Source organism: Drosophila arizonae, chromosome X, assembly GCF_054131065.1.
Source record: "Drosophila arizonae isolate 15081-1271.41 chromosome X, UAZ_ARI_1.0, whole genome shotgun sequence".
Classification (NCBI taxonomy): Eukaryota; Metazoa; Arthropoda; class Insecta; order Diptera; family Drosophilidae; genus Drosophila; species Drosophila arizonae.
In genome coordinates, this window is record NC_142927.1 from 35,528,566 (window position 1) to 35,554,901 (window position 26,336).

Consider the following 26,336-nt stretch of genomic DNA (forward strand, 5'->3'; position numbering starts at 1 on the left):
ATCGATAACTACTCCCGATATTTTATTATCGATTACAAACCTTATCGAAAGCTAGTTATTTAATTATATCTTCTACACCTTTAGAGCTAGAGCTTCCAAATTTTAAATGTAGACTTATACGTATTTTTTATAATTTCGATTTTTGTTGTAATTTACCCCTCGCCCCTATATCCACCCCCTCACCCTCACCCTCTCACCCTCAGTCTCGTAGTCACGAGATCCCCTGAACCCTTGGTGTAATAGCTATTTTAATAATTTTTCACGTCTTTCAGCTTACACAAGCACACGCACACACACACACACACACGCACACACAGGCATACATACACACATATACATACACACACATACACACACACACATACACAAACAATTACATACATATACACACACAAGCATAAACACGCATGGGCGGCAGTGAGCGCTTACTATGAGAACTTAATTGCTTAATAACTTTTTTGTGGACATACGATCTTCATGATCGATAAAAAAGATCGGGATGAGTTATCGATTTTTAATGATAAACTTGATATGCGCGCTGTAATTACGGACATTTAAAAAAAAAATTTGAAGTCTCTAGCTCTTATATCTTCTGAAATCGACGCGAAAACCAGTTATAAATTTATATATCCTACATCTTTTAAGCCAGAGTCTCCAAATTTTTTATGTATGCTTATATGTAATTATACCTATTTTTATACCACCGCTATATCCACCCCCTCGTCCTCACTTTTGTAAAATGCGTATTTCAAATACTAGAGACTTGTGCTTTAGCAATTACATGCATGTTCATGTTATAATCATAATCTGAAAGTTTCATGAAGATCGTATGTCTACAAACAAAGTTATTAAACAATTGAGTTCTCATAGTAAGCTCACACTGCGCCCATGCGTGTTTATGCGTGTGTGTATGTGTTTGTGTGTATGTGTGTGTGTGTTTTTTTTATTATTATTTTTTTTTTTTTTAATATTTATTTTATTGTTTATTGACCATCTTAATACAAGTTGCAAGTTGTGTGGTGGCTAGGATAATGCGCGATGCTTGCAAGACGGCCGTAAAGGATTGCTTCGCAAGCACTGTGCGGTACCTTAGCCTGGGACAGCTCGTCTTCTCATTCGCTCGACTCTGCGGAGCTCCATCATCACTGTGGCCGCGAAGGTGCTTGTTAGTTCCCAAGCTTCCTCCGATTTTAGCATGGCGTTGACAATGCTGTCCGCTCTGATGCAGCGGCCCACTGCCTCTTCCAGACGACGCCTCTCCTCCAGGAACGGTCCTTATTCGAAAAGAATGTGGTTGGCGTCTTCCACATGCCCTCGCTCGCACCAGGGGCCCTGGTCAGATTCCTCGTGGCCAAAGCGCTTCAAATAGCTCCGAAAGCATCCATGTCCCGAGAGGATCTGCGAAAGATAGAAGTTAACCTCGCCGTGTTTGCGGTTGACCCATGGTTCAAGCTCCGGGATGAGCTTGTGCGTCCACCGCCCTTTAGCTGAGCTATTCCACTTTCTTTGCCATCGTTCAATGCTGTTCGCCCTGATAGCGTTGAGACGCGCAGGCGCGTGCGAATTCCGCTCCACGGCTTCGGCGACCAACTATGACGAGCGCCGCGTCATCGGAGATAGTCCTGAAAGCGCAGCTGACTGTGATTGCGCTCAGTCTGTAGATCGCGCAAATATCCCGGCTGTAGCTCGGCGTTGCCATCGCTCTTGCCTATATTGGCGCAGCATAGAGGATGCGGACCTAATGATGCTCATTAGAAGGAGACGTCGTTGCTGTTTAGGTCCCCGCGTGTTAAGCATAAGAGAAAGAGCTTTACAAGAATCAGCTGCCTTTTTATGCACATATTCTAAGTGCTCGCGGAAAGTTAATCTTGTGTCTAACATGACGCCAAGATATTTAATCACCCTCTTTGACGCGATGCTGACGCTGCCTATCCTTATATTGGCAGTCTCCACTTTTTTGCGACTGCTTACTAGGACGACTTCCGCCTTGTGCGCCGCAAGCTCGAGCCCAGCTCCTGTCAACCAGCTTCGTATGCGATTGATAATTTCGCTGCACATATCCTCTGTATCTTTAAGCTCCTTGCCTATGGCGACGACAGCCACATCATCAGCAAAGCCAATGGTGTGCGCACCTGCTGGTACTTCCAAGCACAGTACGCTGTCGTACATGATATTCCATAGGAGAGGCCCCAGCACTGAGCCTTGGGGTATGAGTTTGGAGACCCTCACTCGTATTGTATACCAGTGTTCTTCCTCTGAAGTAACTCTTGATTGTTTCTTTAAGATATTTAGGGATATTATATTGTGACAGCGCATTCAGTATCATATCCCAACTAGCTGTATTGAAGGCATTCTTTACGTCCAGGGTCGCAATAATGCAGTACTGCTTCGTCCCATGCTTCCATCTTGTGACATGGATGGCGGAAGTTGCCAGGCCAACAATTTTTTTATAGCATCTGTTGTTGACCGGGCCTTCCGGAATCCAAATTGGTGATAGGCCTCCGGCGCTAGCAGTCTCCAGTCTAGAGCAGATCAATTTCTCAAACACCTTTCCTATGGTGTCTAAGAGGCAGATCGGTCTGTATGAAGATGGCTCGTCTGGTGGTTTGCCTGCCTTGGGTAGCAATACCAGGTTCTGGGTCTTCCATTTTGTAGGGAACGTCTCTGGTAGTAAGCATTCGTTGATTAATTCGGCGAACGTACTAGGGTGCAAGGCGAGGGCTAGCCTTAGCGCACGATTTGGGATCCCGTCCGGCCCTGGAGCTGTGTTGGTTCTATGACCTCTGAGAGCTACTAAGATTTCTTCGTTTGTAACTAAAACAATTTGAGTGCTTGTTGAGCCCTGATTTGCAGACTCGGACTCCGGGTGTGTGTGTGTGCGTGTTTCTTGTGTAAGCTGAAAGACGCGAAAAATTATTGAAATAGCTATTACTCCAAGGGTTCAGGGGAATTCGTAGTCGAGCAGTCTCGACTAGAGCTTTCTTACTTGTTATAAATGACCTTCCTAGTTGTGTGATGATGTAAAACTTTGCCTTTCATACTCCAGTGCAAATGGACATCTTCACCTTCAAGATTTGGTTCAACTTTTGGTGTGTGGCAAACCAGCTGGACTTAAATTGCCTTTTTCCCTTGTATGACAATAACCTTCAGTCGTACCGTTCCTCTAATTGCTGATTATAAAATTAGCAATATTTCCTTACGACGCATCTTTACAGTCAAAGATCTTGGTGTGTTCTTTGACTGTAAACTTAACTTTAATCTTCATATTTCTATCATCATTAATAAAGCCAAAAGTGTGCTTGGCTTTATTACACGTTGGTCTAAGGAATTTAATGATCTTTTTACTACCAAGCGCTTATTCACTTCGCTTGTGTAACTGTATCAGGATCGTATCGAATCGGTCCAAAAACAGTTTCTTCTCTTTGCCTTAAGTGACCTTAGATGGGACAGCAATTTACGATTACCGTCTTATCATTGTAGGCCTTAGCTTATTAATCTTCCATCGCTAACCAATCGCAGAACTATTTTAGGAATTGTTTTTCTGCATAAATTGATCAGTGGCGATATTGATTCGTCCTCTTTGTTGGGTCGTCTAAATTTTTCGGTTCCGTCCCGAGCAACTAGACACTATCGTCATTTTACCTGTGTACACTAGGGATTATTCTTTTCACAGTGCGTTTCATGTTCTTTGTGTTATTTTTAATAAATATTATCACGTTTTTTCCTTAGAGCTCTCTCTTCCTAAAATAAAAAGTTTACTTCTAGCTTATCTTAGGGAAATCACTCACAATGCTCAGGCATAAGCATTGGTATACATTTTCATTGCCAATGTTGTGTAGCGATTTCTCAATTCTATCCAATATTCTAATTTGGCTCTTCCCTTACTCTTTTCTTTTTATACCCTGAAACCATTTTCAATGGGAAATCAGGGTACAATGGTTTTGTTGAAAGTATGTATGTAACAGGGAGAAGGAGGCGTGGCAGACCCCACAAAGTATATATATTCTTGATCAGGGCGACGAGCTGAGTTGATTTGGCCCTGTCCGTCCGTCCGTATGTATGAACGCGTCGATCTCAGAAGATAAGAGACTTGAAATTTTTTTCCTAGGTCCGTATATATCACGCGCATATCAAGTTTTTCTTTTTATATCGATAACTACTCCCGATATTTTATTATCGATCAAAAACCTTATCGAAAGCTAGTTATTTAATTATATCTTCTACACCTTTAGAGCTAGAGCTTCCAAATTTTAAATGTAGACTTATACGTATTTTTTATAATTTCGATTTTTGTTGTAATTTACCCCTCGCCCCTATATCCACCCCCTCACCCTCACATTTGTAAAGGGCGTATTTCAAGTACTAGAGACGTGTGCTTTGAAATGTACATACATATTCACCATATGATTACGCTCTGAAAGTTTTATTAAGATTGTACTAGATTGTCTAGAAATTAAATTATTCAACAAATAAATTCTTATAATGTTGCCCACACTGCAGCGCAGCCCAAGCGCAGTCGCTACTTATTGCACAGTTAGCAGAGTGCGCTCTAGTACGTGCGTATGTATGTATATGTGCCGAAAAGAAGTGCAGAGTGATTATAATTTCAGATGAGAGGGTTCAGGGTATCTCCTAGTCGAGCAGTCTCGACTAGAGTCTTCTTACTTGTTTTAATTGGCTCAAAATATTTTTGTATTTCATTTATATTTTTAAACAAGTAAGAAAGCTCTAGTCGAGACTACTCAGTCTCGTAGTCACGAGATCCCCTGAACCCTTGGTGTAATAGCTATTTCAATAATTTTTCGCGTCTTTCAGCTTACACAAGAAACACGCACACACACACACACACACACACACACACACACGCACACACGCACACACAGGCATACATACACACATATACATACACACACATACACACACACACAAACACATACACAAACAATTACATACATATACACACACAAGCATAAACACGCATGGGCGGCAGTGAGCGCTTACTATGAGAACTTAATTGCTTAATAACTTTTTTGTGGACATACGATCTTCATGATCGATAAGGTTTTTTATCGATAAAAAAGATCGGGATGAGTTATCGATTTTTAATGATAAACTTGATATGCGCGCTGTAATTACGGACATTTAAAAAAAAAATTTGAAGTCTCTAGCTCTTACATCTTCTGAAATCGACGCGTTCATACATACGAAAACCAGTTATAAATTTATATATCCTACATCTTTTAAGCCAGAGTCTCCAAATTTTTTATGTATGCTTATATGTAATTATACCTATTTTTATACCACCGCTATATCCACCCCCTCGTCCTCACTTTTGTAAAATGCGTATTTCAAATACTAGAGACTTGTGCTTTAGCAATTACATGCATGTTCATGTTATAATCATAATCTGAAAGTTTCATGAAGATCGTATGTCTACAAACAAAGTTATTAAACAATTGAGTTCTCATAGTAAGCTCACACTGCGCCCATGCGTGTTTATGCGTGTGTGTATGTGTTTGTGTGTATGTGTGTGTGTGTTTTTTTTATTATTATTATTTTTTTTTTTTTTTTTGAATATTTATTTTATTGTTTATTGACCATCTTAATACAAGTTACAAGTTGTGTGGTGGCTAGGATAATGCGCGATGCTTGCAAGACGGCCGTAAAGGATTGCTTCGCAAGCACTGTGCGCTACCTTAGCCTGGGACAGCTCGTCTTCTCATTCGCTCGACTCTGCGGAGCTCCATCATCACTGTGGCCGCGAAGGTGCTTGTTAATTCCCAAGCTTCCTCCGATTTTAGCATGGCGTTGACAATGCTGTCCGCTCTGATGCAGCGGCCCACTGCCTCTTCCAGACGACGCCTCTCCTCCAGGAACGGTCCACATTCGAAAAGAATGTGGTTGGCGTCTTCCACATGCCCTCACTCGCACCAGGGGCCCTGGTCAGATTCCTCGTGGCCAAAGCGCTTCAAATAGCTCCGAAAGCATCCATGTCCCGAGAGGATCTGCGTAAGGTAGAAGTTTACCTCGCCGTGTTTGCGGTTGACCCATGGTTCAAGCTCCGGGATGAGCTTGTGCGTCCACCGCCCTTTAGCTGAGCTATTCCACTTTCTTTGCCATCGTTCAATGCTGTTCGCCCTGATAGCGTTGAGACGCGCAGGCGCGTGCGAATTCCGCTCCACGGCTTCGGCGACCAACTATGACGAGCGCCGCGTCATCGGAGATAGTCCTGAAAGCGCAGCTGACTGTGATTGCGCTCAGTCTGTAGATCGCGCAAATATCCCGGCTGTAGCTCGGCGTTGCCATCGCTCTTGCCTATATTGGCGCAGCATAGAGGATGAGGACCTAATGATGCTCATTAGAAGGAGACGTCGTTGCTGTTTAGGTCCCCGCGTGTTAAGCATAATTCTCGAGAGAGCTCTACAAGAATCAGCTGCCTTTTTATGCACATACTCTAAGTGCTCGCGGAAAGTTAATCTTGTGTCTATCATGACACCAAGATACTTTATCGCCCTCTTTGACGCAATGGTGACGCTGCCGATCTTTATATTGGCAGTTTCCACTCTTTTGCGACTGCTGACTAGGACAACTTCAGTTTTGTGTGCCGCTAGCTCGAGCCCAGCTCCTGTCAACCAGCTTCGTATGCGATTGATACTTTCGCTGCACATATCCTCTGTATCTTTAAGCTCCTCACCTATGGCAACGACGGCCACATCATCGGCAAAGTCAATGGTGTGCGCACCTACTTCCAAGCACAGTACGCTGTCGTACATGATATTCCATAGGAGAGGCCCCAGCACTGAGCCTTGGAGTACTCCAGCTGACACTGTATGAGTTTGGCGACCCTCACTCGTATTGTATACCAGTGTTCTTCCTCTGAAGTAACTCTTGATTGTTTCTTTAAGATATTTAGGGATATTATATTGTGACAGCGCATTCAGTATCATATCCCAACTAGCTGTATTGAAGGCATTCTTTACGTCCAGGGTCGCAATAATGCAGTACTGCCTCGTCCCATGCTTCCATCTTGTGCCATGGATGGCGGAAGTGGCCAGACCAACAACTTTGTTTAGCGCATCCGTTGTTGGCCGGGCCTTCCGGAATCCAAATTGATTTGGTGACAGGCCTCCGGCGCTAGTAATCGCAGTCTCCAGTTTAGAGCAGATCAATTTATCAAACGCCTTTCCCATGGTGTCTAAGAGACAGATCGGTCTGTATGAAGATGGCTCATCTGGTGGTTTGCCAGCCTTGGGTAGCAACACCAGGTTCTGGTCTTTCCATTTTGCCGGGAACGTCTCTTGAATTAGACATTCGTTGAATAATTCAGAGAACGTACTAGGGTGCAAGGCGAGGGCTAGCTTTAGCGCACGATTTGGGATCCCGTCCGGCCCTGGAGCAATGTTAGTTCTAAGACCCCGGAGAGCTACTAAGATTTCTTCCTCTGTGACTAACTCAATTTCAGTGTTCGTTGAGCCCTGGTCAGCAGACTCGGACTCAGGGGCGTGAATGGAGCTTAAACGTTCTGGAAAGAGCGTTTCCACAATCGATTTAAGCTCCAGACGATCCGTAGGCTGCACCTGTCTACCTGCGAATAGTCTTTTAACTACTATCTTATATGCCCTGCCCCAAGGGTTATATTCGGCTGAGTCGCACAACTCTAAAAAGCATTCTCTTTTGCTTGCGCGAATGGACCTACCGCGAGCCTGTTGGTAGCTTCTTTTCGCCTGGATGCATCTGCGACGAATGTCACCTATTTGTGCATTCTACCAATACGTAGGCTCTTGTTGTCGCGTGAACTGCTTGCGGCGTAACATGCTGCTATTGCAGGCACTCTGTATTTGGGCTTCCATTTGGCATGCTCTGGCCTCAGCATTACCAATTGTGCCCAGAGACTGAATGGGCTCTGAAAAGACCGCGGGGTCAAAAGTATCCAGCCGATACGACTCCCTCCACAAGGTTGACGCCCTGGCAGGTGGTTCACCTATTGTGAATAGAAGTGCCGTATGATCGCCGCCCGTATAGCTATCGCAATGGTTCCATGTTGCTCCCCGAAAGAGGGATGAAGGGACAAAAGTAATGTCGATAATAGATCCGTATCCCGCCCGACTGAAGGTGTACTCGTAGCCAGTGTTGAGCAGTGCAACATCTAGTGTCGCGAAGATCTCCAGTAGGATACAACCTCTGGCATTTGTTGTGAGGCTACCCCATTCTAACGCCCAGGAGTTAAAATCTCCAGCAATAATGGCCTTCCGACCCCTAGCATCCTCGGCAAGCTCGTTGAGCACCGTCGTGAATTCACTGAGCTGCATGCTGGGGGCCAGATAGCAACTGTAAAGCCATAAGTTACCATATCGGCCGCGTACGAACCCATTGAATGACTTAACATTCGAAAGTACGTTCGTTGAGTTGCCGCATACCCACAACGCACCTTTGCCATTAACGTCTGTTGACCATGTCCTAGGGCAGCTGGTTATACAGTGGTGGGGCTCACTATACATTTTTCCCTAATGGTCTGCTCTAGAAGATCTTGGGCAGCAATAGAATGATTTAAGTAAAGCTGCAGGAACCTTAACATTTCATTTTACGAGCAGCTTCACGGTAGGATGGGCACTTGAAGCTGCCTGCTGAGTGGTCCGTCTGCTTTTCACCTTTCCGGATGCAGAGGCTACATTTTGGTGGCTTGGTGCCTGCTTTTGCACTGTGACCCATCACTCCACACCTGAAACAGGTGCCCTTTAGGTCACAGTCGCTGCCGCAGTTTGCTGCCATATGACCGTAATCGAGGCACTTGGAAAAGCGTTTAGACTGTTCCACGGCTCGGATACGGCATACTACCCATCCTATTCTAATTTTGGACAGCTCGAGTAGAGTTTTAGCTTTCCCAATTGGAAGAGCAACCGTAGCTCTTTGCTGTCCACCAAAAGCTGGCCGAAGCGATTTGATAGCCTCAATGGGGAGTGAGCTATCCTTTAACTCCACCCTAATTGCCTCCAAGATCTCCTCTTTGCTTGCTAACTCATCTAGGTCGCGAATCTCAATTTGAGCCGATTCGGTAAGTGTTTTAACTACCGCTCGGTCACCCAAGGCTTTGCCTACAGCTTCGTGCAGAGCCTCAGCGCTATGCTCCGGCTTCCTACTCAGTTGCAACAAAAGGTCCCCCTTAGCTGTCTTCCTAATACCTTGGACGTCGCCGCTCAGATGCTTTAAATTTGGGTCGTTCTTCACTACGCGAAGCATGTCCGCATAGCTGCAACCACCTATACCTGAAACCGCGATGGTGTCACTTCTGGGAGCAGCGGCTTGCGTCCCTTAACAACCGTCCAGCTGTTCGAACTCGTCTGTCGACCTGCCTGGTTGGTTCTATCGGCTGCAGCCCGTAGAGCCATTGGCTCTATTGGATTTGCTGCGCTTTTATTGTGCTTCGGCTTTTTCGAGGGAGTTTTTCTCTGCTCAGTGGCAACTTCCCTCGACCGCTTGTGCTTATTACTACCTGCTGTAGCACTAACGCTCGCTGTTTTAGCCTTCTCAGCTACTTTCTTGACCAGCGTGGTCTGCACCTCGCAGTCTTTGACCGGTCGGTTGCAGAACGCTTCGGGCGTCTTGTGGAGACTGACCAGCCTAGCCAGCTCCTCTCTCATTAGTGCATTTATATGCCGCTGCCCCCCAAATAGGGCAGACAAACCCTCTAGCGTAACTCCTATTTGAGCTAACTCTTCTTTTAAAGACTTGGGTGCCTGGCACTCAGCCACTGGAGACTGATTACAAGTCGACGGCTGCGGCAACGCCCTCTGTTGTTGCTGCGGCGATCGCTGCAACGAGAAACGGCGCGCGAAAGCTTGCAGCTCCTACTCCATCATGGCCTCCATATTGCTCCGACTGCCACGGCGTGAAGCCTGTAGTGGGTACTGCTTACTAATATAATTCGAGTTTAGAGACCGCAGTAACTTAAACTCAACTTAACTACAGCGAGAGCCCGAAAGTATGCACTACTTTTAATACCTGCTACCTCACACCAGCATCGAGGTTGCTGTCTTTGCTGAGACTTAGCAACTCACGAAAGTTAGTGAGCAGCTGATTGTCCGCTGCAATTTTATTATTTGCACAAATGTGACGCCTAATGTGACAAATCTTTTCGCGCTTAAAAAAAGAAAGGGAAAGAGGAAAGCCCTGACGCCAAAAACAGTGACGCTATTGCCCCCCTCTCTTGCACCACCGGATTGTACCACTGGGATACTCCGCGAGACCGCCGCGAAGTAAGTCTTTGATAGTTTTTGCCGTCGCTGGGTACGTCGCGCCCACAGCAACCAAGTTGTCTACAGTTCTTTCCACTTTCACAGGGAAGAACACAGATCAAGCTATTGTCCACGATGGATCACGATGACGTCGACCGTACTCCACGAAAACGCAACTGGAACTCTCTGTATGTGTGTGTGTGTGTTTTTTTTTTTTTTATTATATTCGTTTATTGACAATCTTTATAATACAAGTTGCAAGTTGCATGGTGGCTAGGATAGTGCGCGATGCTTGCGGGACGGCCGTAAAGCATTGCTTCGCAAGCACTGTGCGCTACCTTAGCCTGGGACAGCTCGTCTTCTCATTCGCTCGACTCTGCGAAGCTCCATCATCACTGTGGCCGCGAAGGTGCTTGTTAGTTCTCAAGCTTCCTCTGATTCCAGCATGGCGTTGACTATGTTGTCCGCTCTGATGGAGCGGCCCACTGCCTCTTCCAGATGACGCCTCTCCTCCAGGAACCGTCCACATTCGAAAAGAATGTGGTTGGCGTCTTCCACATGCCCTCGCTCGCACCAGGGGCACTCGTTAGATTCCTCGTTGCCAAAGCGCTTCAAATAGCTCCGAAAGCATCCATGTCCAGAGAGGATCTGCGTAAGGCAGAAGTTTACCTCGCCGTGTTTACGGTTGACCCATGGTTCAAGCTCCGGGATGAGCTTGTGCGTCCACCGCCCTTTAGCTGAGCTATTCCACTTTCTTTGCCATCGTGCGATGCTGTTCGCCCTGACAGCGTTGAGTCGCATAGGCCCGTGCGAATTCCGCTCCACAGCTTCGGCGACCAAATACTCCAGTGGCACCATACCGGCTATGACGAGCGCCGCGTCTTACTTTTTTTATATAAGGGAATAATGAAGTATCCAAGGACAAGTTAAAAAATTTTAGTAATTGCGACTGAAGATAAACACTGCATTCTTTAATCACACAACTAGGAATATTATCGGCACTGGGAGAGAAAGATGATTTCAATGTCCTAATGACTGCAGCCAGAGAGGCTGCAGAAACTGTAAGAGTATTTATAGACCCATATTCAGGAAGTGAATATGGATATGAGTTGCAGTAGAGATCAGCAGAAGAATAAGTGGATTGAAAAAAATCAGCAAATAGATCAGAGGAATCCTGGTCATTGCAAGTTTTTTCACCACCAAGGACAAATGGGGACGGCAAACCAGAAGATTTACGCTTCAAGTTTACAATTGAGTAAAATTGTTTGGGATCTCGAGCAAACTGACGTTTGCAACGTATAAGATAATTCTCATAACAGCTAGAATTTAAAAGATTGAAGTTGGACTTGGCAATGGAATATTTGGACCAGTCAACCCTTGAACCAAACTTTTTATAATTTTTAAAACATTAAGTTTTGATGTTTCTCAAGTTCGAAAGAGTCTTGGTAAACCAAGAGGGACACAAACATCCAGAATAGAGTTAAAGGTAGAATAAAAAAACGATGCTGCTAAATTAATATCAACCGACTCATATAAAATAGACCAGTCTGTTGAATTAATTAATTCGTTAAGCAAAACAAAATTGCATTTACGATAACAGGGACTAAGTTTAGAAGGCATTGGAGTATTAGTGGGAGGATTATCAGCAGTTAAAAAAACCTCTAAAGTGGGGTGATGTATATCCTTTGGTAAGCAGAAAGGAGTTGATCTCGCGACATTAATGACCGAATCATGATTAACAAACACAAGATCAAGAGTGCGATTTAAATGGTTTAAAATAGAGTTCATCTCAAACATAGACAGGTTAAACAATTCATCAAAAAGATAGTGATCAATTGTCGGAATAAAGTAATTTGCATTACGAGTTGAAGACCAAGAAGTGTTCGGAATATTAAAGTCACCCAACACAAGAAGCAAGTCTCTATCATTTACATACTCATAAACTTCTTTAATACAATTTATATGTTGAGCATAAACTTGTACATCGGAAGATGGAGGGATATAGGAACATGTGATATATAATGAACACGATGGGAGAGTTAATTTAACCCATATTGTTGGAGTGGTGGCGTCGCCGATTAGTAAAAAGACCGGGGTGTAATTTCCTAATCTTTATTGGAGGATGAGAGCTGTGTCGCTCGTATAAAGTGTATTGAATATATGTATGTATGCAAGGATAAAAAAGTGACAAGTGCCCGAAGTCCCCAGCGGGGCGCTAAGTACCGCGAACCAGTAGGAGAACTGGGTGATGTTATTAACAGAATGCTGTTAACAACATAACATTGTGTGGTGCGGGAGGAGCAATTCTTGTTAATGGGATCTGGCATTAACACACTCCCCCCCCTTGCAAGGATTGCAAATTAAGACGTCGTGTCCAAGCTGGAGACCTCTTGCTGTGCGGATCAAGGTCGTCAGCGGAGCTGTGACCGCCTGTTTAGGAGTCGAGACAGAGAGACGTGCTGATCCCTGGAGATGCAGGAGCGTGTGGTGATTCTGGCCACACGTTTTGCAACGTCCCTTGCTTCGGCAGGATTGCCCGGAGTGCTCGTGAGCCAAGCAGTTCGTACAGTACTTATGTGTAAGTACCGCACGCATCCGCTTCTCCCCTGAAAGGCCCAGAAAACGCTGGCAATTCCGGAGACCGTGGGCTCCTGGGCACACGCGGCACTGGAAGGAATTGGTACCGCGTGGCTTGCTGCTTTCTGATGACGGCGTCTTTATCTGGAAGATCGAATGAGTTGGAGGTAGAATTACTTGCTCGTTAGAACACAACATGGAGGTTAGTTTGACAGCACAAGGAGGACGAGGATCGGGTTGAAATGATGGGCCTGAATGAAGAATAGTATTCAGGCTGTCATTCAGTGCTGGACGAAGAGCATTGAAACCAACCCTCACTTTCGGAGTGGTGCTGTTTGGAGCTCGGAATGGAAGAGCTTCGTCAGATGATACGGTTGGCGGAGACTCAAGTTTCGCCTCTTCCGAAACGGAAACCTGAGTTGTGAAGGAGGAGACCGTTCCTGGTATCATCTGTGAGAGTGGGCCTGTCAGTACCCAACCGAAAACAGTCTCCAGACCTAGAAGAGGCCCACAAATATTAGGGTGATAACCTCCCTGAATGATAGTCGGAAGGATATCCGCGCCTATCAGGACATCAATTTCCGCACTCTTGTAAAACTCGGGGTCAGCTAGCTGAATTTTCGGAAGTTCGTTTAACAAGAGTTGCGGAACTGGGGACGAAGGGATGTTACCAGCCAGATTTGGAACGACGAGAGCAGAAGCCTTGATTCGCATTCTCGGCTTCAACGGAGAGCCAATATCAAAGTTGCATACCTTGTGTGCCTCAGCTGTCACTGCTTGATTCAGGCCGGAGACCTGAGTATGCACGGACTTGAAGGGCAACTTGATTTTTCGGAACAGTCGCTCAGACATGAAAGTCGCTTCGGACCCTGAGTCGACTAAAGCACGGGCGGGATAAGATGCGCCGAAATGGCATATATTAATCACCGCCGTGCCGAGGAGGACACCTCGTGTGTTGGCAGCCAGATAGCAGCCAGCAGCGGTCCGAAGAGTATTATCCCTATGGAGTAGGGTGTTATGTCGACCATTGCACGTGAAACAGTTGTAAACACTGATACACTCTCGTACCTGGTGACCTTTAGCGAAACAGTTTAGGCAAAGTTTCTTTGATTTTATGTAAGTCTCTCGTTCATGAATGGATAGTTGAAGAAATTGAGGGCAGAATCGGATTGGGTGATTCTCTCTTGAACACAGATCGCACTTTGTGCCGATTGTGTCCACTTGCGTTCTGAACGAGTTCAGTCGTTCGGGAAGGGCAGGGTTCGCAGATCTCGGAATTGAGTTCGGAACTTTTGGAACAGAACGGTCACCTTCCATAGCTTCAAGAGCACGAGCGCGCTCGCTAAGGAAGTGACTTACGTCCTGCCAGGCTGGGATTTCTGTTTTTCGTGTCAATGAATGCTCCCAGAGAGATCGAGTTTGTTCCGGCAAATTTGAAGTGCACAGGAACACAAGAATGCAATCCCAACTTTCAGTGGATATCTGAGCATGCTCGATTGCCGTGACACATCTGTGCATAGTGCTATGCAACTCTCTGAGAGCCGAGCCTGACTCCTTGGTGATCTTGGAAAGGTTGAGAAGAGTTTTAAGCTGGCTGTTGACTAACAGCCGCTTATTCTCAAACCGATCACACAAAGAGACCCAAGCCGATGCAAAGCCGTCGTTTGTGAGAGGATACTCTGCGACTAGTGCGTTTGCATCGCCTGCTGTTTTCGAATTAAGGTGGAATAGCTTTTCCACCGGAGTTAAACACGGATTGTTTACGTAGATCGCAGTAAAAAGATCGCGAAATGTTGGCCAGCGCAAGTAGTCGCCGTGGAACACTTCCATGTCAACGGGTGGAAGGCGACAGCTTTCAGACGTGGCGAAAGGAGCGGATATAGGAGCGGGCGGTGTACTCGATGCGGAAAGTGCGTCGATCTGTACACCCAGATGGGTCGTACACCGCTCGTAGGCAGTGTAGCAGTTGTCGAATTTGGCCTCCGTGGCTTCAACTTCGCCCTTGGCTCAATGCTCTGGCACAGACCTTATATTGCTGCTCAGCATCATCCCACAATGCCTTGACCCGATCTCGACGGATCTCGAAGGCCCGGAGCTGAGCCGCCTGGGTGGCATTAGAGTCTCAGGGACCGTCAATGCGCGACTCAAACTTGATGAGCCTATCCGCAGCCGAGATGAAGTCAGACAACGACATTTTAGACGGACTTGCGGGCTTTATACTGGATCGGGTGACGACCGGACTACGCTTGAAAGTGCTGCTTATCTGCGGTTTCCCGGACGGAATGGGTGATACAGAGGCACTGCGTTTGATCAGACGCGAAGCTGGTACACTAAGTTGCGCTCGACCCGAACGATCAGACATGGATGCTAACTAGAAGTTAGCTGCTGGAAATTTCTGATATGGAGACAGAAATTCACTCAAAGAGCAAAGTAATTCAGTTGACAAGAGCAAGAAAGTTGTCAACTGAACGTAGAGCAAATTGGAAAAGAATTATTGCCTTGTTAAGCAAGTAAAGCGAAAACAAAGAAGAAGAGGCAAAAAAGTTTAATTTATTTAATTAGGATAAATTAAATAACCAAATTCTTAATTTGAAATTCGACTTTGTAATTAATTATTGTAATTAGGATAAATTTAATAATTAAAAGGGTGGCTTTATATTTTGCTTTACAATGGCTCTTTGAAATACGATAAATACTGATCGTGACACAACTATCGTCAGAAATTGTGGCGGCCGGTGATAGTTATTGAAAATGTTATCGATACTAGCGACGATCTCAGCTGCTTGGACACAAAACAAAACAACCAATTTAACAATTTAAGTTTATTATTTTGTAAATGTGTCGTGTATATGTATGTGGAAGTTGCAATTGTGAACCTACATATATGTTAATTGTGTTGCTGGGCTATTTGTACGCCATATGTTGTCATATGTGCATACATGGATGTGTATGTATGTATGAGCGTATGTTCGTACAAACAGAAGAAAGCGGACACACAATTAGCAAATAGATAAATAAAACAAGTAGAAATAATTATGCTTGGAGGATTAATTATTAAATTGCAACATAAAACTATTAAAAATAACAAAGGATATTGTGTTTTATTTAATAGTTAAGCGAGGAGCATGTATATCTCTCTGCAGCCGGCGTCTAGTTATGTACTATATGAGTACATATGTATGTGCGGATGGATGAAAAGGCAGAATATGGAAATAAATTTATTAAACGATCAACAAAGGATATTGTTCTTTTCGTGTTAATAAATATTAATCGGATTTAAACACAGCTTAATACATGCATCTCTATATATATAAGAATATATACATATAGGCATGTAGTCGAAATATTGCTAATTTAGTACATACATATGTACATATATACAAGAGAAGGCGGATGAGAGGTGCCAGTGTATTTATGCATATATATATATATGTATGTACTACTCTAGACAAGAATGGGGTACTTATCTCGACGGCCGATGGAATGCTGGTGTGAAGGTGGATGAATAATCCGGCTCGAAGGACCAAATGTTGGAGTGGTGGCGTCGCCGATTAGTAAAAAGACCGGGGTGTAATTTCCTAAATCTCAATAGAAGAAACAGATTTGGGACAAGGTGAAGGAGGATCTAGTGAATTAGGAGCCGACGACAAAACAGAAGCGCAAGGTGAGGGATGAGCAAGCGAATTAGGTGACGGTATTATTACAGAAGGAGTGACCGACAACAAAGGAGTCTTCAATTGAGAGAGAGGACTTTCAAAGCAATACTGATTTAATATTTCTTCAGCAGCAGCCATGTCACTGGCTAACTGCTTAAAAATCTTCTTCAGTTTTAAAAATTGAGCCCTCACAGCACTATACATTTTAGAAAAGTTTATCTGTTTTTCGAAACAAATCGGACAAGACCAGCGTACGCCTCCACTACTAGCTTTAGTAGTAGACATAAACTTGTCATATTCACGCCCAGTAAGACCTGCACACTTAGTATGCATCATGTTATCACACAGCCAGCAACTAATAAATTGCGCTTGTGCAGAATCAACTGCCTGCCTGAAAGTGCAACATTTTTTGCAGCATATTGGCAATTGGGATAGATCACAAAATTACTGAATGTAAACAGAAATGTAACAAGTAAGAAGACTCTAGTCGAGACTGCTCGACTAGGAGATACCCTGAGCCCTCTAATCTGATATTCTAATCATTCACACGTATGCATAAGCCTGCGCTCTGCTTACTGCGCAGTAAGCAGCGGCTGCGCTTGGGCTGCGCTGCAGTGTGGGCAATATTATGATAATTTATTTGTTGAATAATTTCTTTTGTAAACATACGATCTTAATGAAACTTTCAGAAAATGATCATAATGTTTAAATGTACATATGTACATTCCAAAGCACAAATATACGCTTTTTACAAAGGTGATGGTGAGGGGGTGGATATAGGGGTGGAGGATAAATTTTAACAAAAACCGAAATTGTATACATTGCATGCAGTGTTGCCAACTTTTTATCAAAAAAAAAAAGCTGTTTTCGACGGGGAAGGAATTGAAAAAAAGCTTAAAAAATACACAAAAAAGCGGAAAAAAAGCTGATTTTCTTATATTTTTTTATTGTAATATAAAATTTGAGTATACTTTATTTTTGTCAAAGTAAGTTTATAACTTCGTCTAGCTCTAAAACATCATCATTAGATTCCCCATTGTAAGATTGATTGGTTCCAATCATTCGAAGAAAATGATTAGGCCGATCGTAGCTGTAGCAGCATTTTCCACTTCGTCGAAGTCCATATCTGTATATGTAAATAAATAGTGATTATTAGTAATATTCTTTGAACTCTTCAAAAATGTTACCTTATGCATAGAATGCTATTGAGCGTGGTAAGGTTGATTCTATTCCTTAGTTTTGATTTTATTAGATTGACTTGACTGAAAACTCGTTCAATCTCAGCATTTGACCACGGTAAGGATAATATTTCAATAGCGAAACTTGCCAGCTCCAAATATCGGCGGTTGCCACCGGAGTCCCTATAAACATAAACCTCATTCCAAAATTTGGTTGTATCGCTCACATTTTCCCACGGAACTATGTGGATGTCTCTATATTGGCTTTCAATTACAGAAATGTTTGGCATATTAAAATACTCCAATATTTCTGTAATATTGATTTTTTTGGCCCGCAAAATGTTTTGAACTGAAAATATGTCGACCTGCCTCAGAATTTCAAAATTATCTGGTAGCCTGAAAATTTAAAACAAATTGAGTACATCATTAAGAAAAGTAAATTATATTAATTACCTCTGTTTCAATTGCTTTATAAGCTCTATCAAAAATGTTGTGCAACTATTACGAAGTTCGTTTTCAAAATTTTTATCAACACTTAGTGATTTTAATCTTTTCTCAAATTCATATCCTTTATACAAATCTATGTCAACAAATTTTTCAAAGTCATCCGTTGTCAAAATATCTATTTCCACATGTGGCGGTATGATTCCAATTTTAAGCGAATTAATAGCCAACAGTAAATCCTTGAGCAATTCTGTTGAATTTGTATTATTGCTCTGGAAACACTTATTTACTTTCTGTAAATTCGATAGAACTGGCTTCAGAAACAACAAATATAAAAGATTTTTTTCATCTTTGAACAACTGATGTAAGATGCTAGCTTTGTGACATTTTTCTTTCGTTTCCGCTAAAGCAAAATGCAGTTTAAGCTCTTCCCACTGGTCCACTACGCGCGTGACTGCTAGTTCTATAGACAGCCATCGAGTGTCCGACACCTTTGGAATCTTCAGTGGAGTCTTTAAGAATATTAAAAGTATTGTCAGCTGATGCTACAAAATTATTAACAAATCAAACACAAATGGTTATTTTTAATAGCTACCAGATAGTCAGACAATACACACATACACATAAATAACACTATTAATATTAATATAACAAATGTTGACGGACACTTTGGAAAACAAAAAAATCTTGACAATACTCACATATATGAATGTTAAAACAGAACAATAGTATGAAAAACTTTTACAGACAAGCATACCTTATCGTTATTAATACATTCATATATTTTTTTATATTCTATTTGTCGAGACGAACTGTTGGAAAACCAATTATAGGTTTCATATATGAGAAATTCCAAGCTCTCTGGTAGAAAGTGTTTGCAGACATAACTTACAGCAAGCTGCACTGAATGACATACACATTTAATTAAAATTAAAAAAGGTGCATCCTTTTTTAATTCAGTGTAGACACTTTTATTTGTGCCCACCATGACATTAGCGTTATCTGTTCCGACTCCTATTATATTTTTTATGTCAAGATTGTAATGCATCAGTATGTTTTTAAGACCAGCCACAATAGATGATGCATGACCAGATTCTAATGATGTGAGCATTAAAAACGTTGACACAAACACACCACGCTCAAAAGAAAAATAATTTATGGCTACACCTAAATATACACATTATAAAATACATTATATACAATTATAAATTAGGTATCTATTAAAAGTAAATACAATTATTATTATACCCTGAACCCATTTTCAATGGGAAATCAGGGTATAATGGTTTTGTTGAAATGTATGTAACAGGCAGAAGGAGGCGTGGCAGACCCCACAAAGTATATATATTCTTGATCAGGGCGACGAGCTGAGTTGATTTGGCCCTGTCCGTCTGTCTGTCCGTCCGTCTGTCCGTCTGTCCGTATGTATGAACGCGTCGATTTCAGAAGATATAAGAGCTAGAGACTTCAAATTTTTTTTAGAATGTCCGTAATTACAGCGCGCATATCAAGTTTATCATTAAAAATCGATAACTCATCCCGATCTTTTTTTTATCGATAAAAAACCTTATCGAAAACCAGTTATAAAATTATATCTTCTACACCTTTATTGCTAGAGTCTCCAAATTTTTAATGTATGCTTACATGCAATTTATACAATTTCGGTTTTTGTTAAAATTAACCCCCCACCCTTAAATTCACCCCCTCACCCTCACTTTTGTAAAAAGCGTATTTCAAATACTAGAGACTTGTGCTTTGGCAATTACATGCATATTCATGTTATAATCATAATCTGAAAGTTTCATGAAGATCGTACGTCCATAAAAAAAGTTATTAAACAATTAAGTTCTCATAGTAAGCGCACACTGCAGCCCATGCGTGTTTATGCGTGGGTGCTTGTGTGTGTATGTGTTTGTGTATGTGTGTGTATGTGTGTGTATGTGTGTGTATGTGTGTGTATGTGTGTGTATATGTGTGTGGTTATGTGTATGTGTGTGTATGCGTTTGTGTATGTATGCGTGTGTGTGTGTGTATGTGTGGCTGTATGCGTGTGTGTGTATGTATGCCTGTGTGTGCGTACGTGCCTGTGTGTGTGTGTGTGCGTGTTTCTTGTGTAAGCTGAAAGACGCGAAAAATTATTGAAATATCTATTGCTACAAGGGTTCAGGGGATCTCGTAGTCGAGCAGTCTCGACTAGAGCTTTCTTACTTGTTATAAATACCCAAAAGCTTGGTGATGCTGATGTCCGTTGTCTCGTCTAGCAGAAGACTGTATTTGGAGTCTCCAATATCGCGGCGTAGGTCTTCTGAAAAATGTTTCCCAAGTATATTTTTGATAATACTTGTACATTTTGTTCTGTGTAGTCTAATGCGACCTGCAGTTCCGCCGTCAAAATTTTTTGTACATAAATTACCCAAGTGATCAATTTGAGCCAGAGCTGTGTGTTGTGCGACAAAAAGACACAATGCTGCTTCCTGCTCCAGCGTTTTAGTGGGCAAGCTAACAAAATCAATTTTGTTTTTTTGCTGGTAGCCGCCAGTAGCATTAATGTGTTTTTTTGTTATAGCATGTGCACGAAGATTACTTAACTTTGCGGTAATTGAACTTTTGCAATAGCTACAAAAGACTCTCCGCATATCCGTTTCATCCTTGCGTAACCAAGCCTTAAATTCATCGCTTTTTAGCCAAGCGTCGCGGCACTTTTGTTTATAATCTTTTGGCATTTTGGCATTTACTTGCATGTACATACATTCATTACGCGCGCTTTTAATGTAGAGATGATAAATTGCTTACAAATATTGCTTAAAAAATATCGGTAATTTGCTTACAAATATTGCTTAAGAATATCGATATTGAAAAGTTGCCACTTTTTCAGAAATTCTTAATAAATGTTGGCAAAAGTTAAAAAAGCGGAAAAAAAAGCCAAAAATATTTCTTAAAAAGCCAGAATACCCGCTTCCCGTCATATTAAAATTTATCCCGCAATTGGTCTTCAAAAACAGCCAGATTTGACGGGAAAAAAGCGAAATTGGCAACCCTGATTGCATGTAAGCATACTTAAAAAATTTGGAGACTAGCAATGAAGGTGTAGGAGATATAATTTTATAACTGGTTTTCGATAAGTTTTTTGTCAATAAAAAAGATCGGGATGAGTTATCGATTTTAAATGATAAACTCGATATCCGCGCTGTAAATACGGACATTTGAAGTCTCTAGCTCTTATATATAATAACTTTAAATGAAATACGCATGTCGAAATTACTGATTAAGTCATAAAGGCTCATTTGGCAGTCACTCTACAATTCAAACAATACAAAATTGACAAACTACTGAATCGCCAGACAATTATTATCCCATCTCATACATATATACACATATGTATGCAAATGTATGTGCTCCTTCAAAGGCCGATCAACGGTAAATTTGGTGCATTACAATTTGCTCAGGCAGCAAAAGTTACGCACACATGCCACAAATGCTCACACATGTTTCCAGAGACTGCAAGTGTGTGTTTGCTTGCCCGTCGCGAAATCATATTCTTTATGTGTATCAACGCTTTCCTACCCTTCCCACGAATAACCATCGAAAAGCTTACATTTTGTTTGCATGAGCGTGACAAACGCTTTTATGATTTCGGTATACCCTTCACTCAAAAGGAAAGAGCTGGGATCGTTGCGAACAATTTTCAATTTCTGTGCGACCCCCAGTAAAAAGTGCACTTCCTAATACTTTTGAAATTTTTTTTTTTTACTTGCATGATTTTTATGTCATCTTGACCTGTATATGTATGAACATATGCTTATTTTAAAAATTGTAAGTTTCACCTGTATAAATATGCACAATTGTCGAAACAGGTGGGTTTGCCGATTGCAATGATAGTGAAGTTGCAACGGCAATATTTATAGATACAATTAATAATCTTTTATAAATTAAATAGTAATGTCCTTATAGACGTGCCCTTAGGGAGAATAATAATATCCATGAGTACCTTCAGGAAATGCGTGATTATTTCCAAAATCGGCATCATCCACAAAAAGTATATTGCATTAATGGGATGCTGATAACAATCACATCGGTAATTGCTTTGGCGGAAGATATATGGAATAGAAACACTGATATATTCTTTGCTGCCACATCCAAATTAAATCAGGACCCGTTGGAGAATTTATTTTATTTGATTAGATGTAGGGGAGGAACAAATAGTAATCCAATAGTATTCGAATTCAATGCAATAATATCTAAAATGCTATATATTAAAATATTTACATCAACTTCTGCATCTGGAAATTGTATTCCAGATGAAGATTTGATGTTGGCCAATATCATAAAAGATAGCGGGTTCCAATTATCTGTTTTTCATAAACAATGTAATTCATGTCGCACTCCAACAGATATTGAACCTTTAGATGATGATTTAGAAATAGACTTGTCATTAGATACAACCATTGCCAATATTCAAAATGATTTTAATGAAAATGCATTGCGATACTTTGCTGGGTATCTTCTGCACAAACTGTTGCAAAACACTGAATGCGAAGTTTGTACAAATCTTCTAAAATCATCAGACGAAATGCCGTGTTCTTCTGGGTATTTGATACTCAATAAAAATTTTCATTATATAAATAGATATCTTAAATTGAAGGCCCCTTCTGACCATTTGTACGATTTGATAAAACTGCATTTCGAAACATTTAGGACAATCTTCGAAAAGAAACCATACATCGCTCTGTACTGCATGCACGCTACAGCAAAATCATCTTTAGATAATGAATGGTTTTCCCCCCTCTCATCCTTGCTTTCAGCATAGGAAATTTATTCTTAATAAGTTTGTTTTAATTTTAATTAGAAAAATTGTAAATGGCAAACTGATAAGATCGTTGGTAAAATCAACATTTTAAATAAACGTAAATTGCAAATAATTAAAGAATAGGTAGAATAGGAAGTGATAATAAAAGGTCGTTTAGCAAAGCAAAGCTGTGATGACCGATGACAATTAAAAGCCCGTGTCAGGCACACGACAAGATTTATGTATGTACGTATTGTGCAGATACTTACATATGTATGTATATACTCACATACATTATTCCACAGGCACCAAAGCAATATTCGTACACAGACACAGAAGCGCATGTAAGCAACAACTTATTATTTATGTGCACCAGCGCTTTCACGCCCTTTATACTATTAATAATAAAAATCTCAACAATTTGCATGAGCACGACAAAGTCATTTAAGATTTCGGTATTTCCTTCACTCAGAAGGGAAAAATGGGATCGTCGTGAACAAAATTTTTATTTTTGTGCGCTGCTGGCTTGTGTGTGCACATATGTACATACATTTACATATGTATGTACGTATGTAAATGTGAGAGAGCATAGAGGAACAGAAAGAGAGGGTAAGAAAAGTTGAATAAGACATAGCGGCGATACATCGTAATGTCTCATTTCAGCGCTCGTAACGAACTGACTTTGTAGTGCTGTATTTTCACTGCTCGAGCCTCAAGAGACTGAGCCGAGCAAATACGAAGTTGAGTAGTACCTAATACACATTTTTTCGGTGGTGAAAAAGTTTGTTCTGCATGGCTCATATATGTGTTCTTTGGTCAATGATTTTATACAATTTCGGTTTTTGTCAAAATTTACCCCCACCCCTAGTTCAACCCCTCGCCATCACATTTGTATTTCAAATACTATTGACTTGGGCTTTGGAAAATACATGCATATCTATGTAATATTCATAATATGAGAGTTTCATGAAGATAGTCCACCCACAAGAAAAATTATTAAGCAATTTATTTCCCATAGTAAGCCACCAACACGCACTGGCGTGCGTGCGAAGATACATATGAATAGTTTATTATGTAACGAACCTTCGGTTTATCCCGAGTCTAAGCTGGGCCAGCTTCAGCTGACTGTGGATTCGTTGCCAACAAATTTATTTGTTGAAGCCCCTGGTGATAATTAATTAGTCTTGTGGTTTAGGTTTTATAGCGCAATGGTATATTTTCTTAAATAAATATGAAATGTACACGTCACTTATGTAAATGTATGCTGGCTCGCTGGTTTGCTTAGCGACGCACACCTACTGAGCGCTTGTTCAACGCACTGCGGCTGGGAGAGTGTTGTGCTGAACACGCTAGCTCACCGTAAGGATTTGAGAAACGCCAGGATCTGGATCTGTAAACTCTGGCGGTTCGCCAGCTATGCAGATCTCTCCTACTATCTCGCTCACTCACAGCACAACACTAGCTTCGTTCACTCACAAGCACTTCTCTTACGCACGGCTACGCGAACTCACCCAGGTGTGCAGGCCTCGCTTACGTTGCTGATATGCACCGATGTCCTGATCGGCGCCTGCTGATGATCTGCAAGGATTCCCACTGGATGTCCTTGGGGTTCCCACGATGTCCTTGCTGTTCCCACGATGTCCTGGGAGTCCTGTTTGCTACTCGCGTTGACTTGATTTCGACACTTTCTTCACTTTCACTTTGTATAAATTTCGACGGCAACACTCTCTCGTATCGTTTTTCGACCGCCTCGTATGGAGCCGCTGGTGGCCTTTTATACCCCAGCCACAGGCCCTGCCTCGTGTGGTAACGGGGACTGTTCGGCTCTGGAGCGGGGCCTCTCTGCCGTTATTGTCCATAAAAACGGTAAAGTGGCGTGATTTTGGGTGACGCCACTTTCCCGCCAAATCCGTGGCAGCCTCCCATTGGCCGAAGTACCGTTATCGCCCTACGAGTGAAAGTGTCCACTACTATCACTCGGCCCAAACGGCACCTCGGCTAACGGTCCCCGATGATCGTCGTGCGTGCGACGCGAACCCATTGCTGAATCTGTAGGAGCGAAAGAGACCGCCTCTAAAAGGGCTTTGACCCCCCTTTCCAGTGCGAGGGTCGCTCCTACAGTATTCCCGTCGCTGTGTGGAGCAACATGTATATGCACGTATATGCATATAAACGCACAGCAAATACATACGTTTATATACATTAATACGTGCATACCCATATTGCTCCTCACACTCCCCTCTTCCTTCGGGAAAAACACGAGACCTTCGTGTTTGAATTTGGCGTCCGCCTACGCTGCGCTGCTCCGTTTTGCGTCGCTCCATCCCTCGATGCTCCATTTTGCGCTGATCGCTGCTGTTAACGCTCTGTTAATGTTAAAAGCTGTATTTTTCCCTTACCGCTGGCAATGCTGCACTCTGCCGGTAAGTGAATGGGGCTAATATTTTTATGTCTCGACAAAACCTTAATAAAAATATTGTTTTTCATGTTGGGCATCTTTTCCTCTATGCCCCTTGACCTGATGGCCTGCCGCTGCCAATGCCGGGCGCTGCTACAAAACTCGCCTGTCGGTATTGCAGCCCCCGGTGGTATTGGTGGACGTGCGCGCGGCAATGGCCATTTCGCCCATTTGGCGCATGTTGTCCCTCGCCGCTGGATACGTCTCTCTGCTGATCCCTGTTGCTTCTTGGGCCCTTGGGGATGCTTCGGTGGGGCATCGCAGTCAATACATGCACTGCTGCTATGAGATCGGGCCACAGACGTCGTTCGCAAATGGACACCGGTGTCAGATCTTTGGTGTCGGTGCGCTTGTTGGCCACTCCTCTTTCGCGCACAGCTCCAGCGGAGTCGCTGGCCAGTGCGCGAGGGTTCGGTTGCCAAGCTTTACCGACACCTGGCGATCCATGACCGGTGGAACCATTCGCGTGGAAGGCGTCTGTAGTCACACTCTCACAGCAAACAGCCACATCTCCGACTGCATGCCCGCGCGCTCCTGCGCGCTCGTGGTTTGGACACCGGTGTGTCCACCCTGCTTGCTCCTCGTGCCGCTCCAGCGTAGTCGCTGGCCAGCAACCGAGGATCGGCAGGGTGTACCCGGCCGATGCCCAGATCGAGATTATGCTTCGCGATGCGTCCACTTTCGATAGTAACTTTACACAAAATAGGCCGAGCCAAAGCTTTTATACCCTTATGCTGCCGCGTCGCCGCTGCAGCGCTGGGCGGCAGCATAACGGATCCTCGGATTGGCTCACTCTAGCCGGCCCGATCTTATGGCTGAATTCCAGGCTACGGTATCGCCCTGATCCCGTTTTGCATACTCTCACATGCACACCCAACACACACAGCATACATAGCACACACAGCCCTTCGGTGGCCGAACATTCTGATACAGCATTCAGCTGTGATACATTGTTGTTGGCCGTTTTATGTATCTAACTCTTGGTGGTGGTTGTTTTATATGTCG

General features: G+C 42.8%; 2 protein-coding genes across 4 annotated transcripts in view; one reads left to right on the plus strand and one right to left on the minus strand.

Moving 5' to 3' along the window:
• Stim (stromal interaction molecule) overlaps nucleotides 1–26,336 on the plus strand; it is a 181,253-nt gene that overhangs the window by 138,970 nt on the left and 15,947 nt on the right. The window lies entirely within an intron of this gene.
• Nucleotides 17,392–18,927, minus strand: LOC149268274 (uncharacterized). The gene is made up of 4 exons (XM_089473189.1): nucleotides 18,901–18,927; nucleotides 18,097–18,632; nucleotides 17,653–18,039; nucleotides 17,392–17,591 (listed from the first exon to the last, which is right to left on the minus strand). Exons 1-4 carry the CDS (start codon nucleotides 18,925–18,927, stop codon nucleotides 17,447–17,449), a joined length of 1,095 nt encoding a protein of 364 aa, XP_089329315.1. The 3' UTR covers nucleotides 17,392–17,446.

What these genes read in the sequence shown, in the direction of transcription:
- LOC149268274 (XM_089473189.1), bottom strand. Translation starts at nt 18,927, where the DNA reads ATGAAACCTATAATTGGTTTTCCAACA. An exon ending in CTATAATTGGTTTTCCAACA is followed by an intron (nt 18,633 to 18,900) that starts GTTCGTCTCGAC and finishes ATAATTTTGTAG; the next exon opens with CATCAGCTGACAATACTTTT. An exon ending in AATAGCATTCTATGCATAAG is followed by an intron (nt 17,592 to 17,652) that starts GTAACATTTTTG and finishes TTACATATACAG; the next exon opens with ATATGGACTTCGACGAAGTG.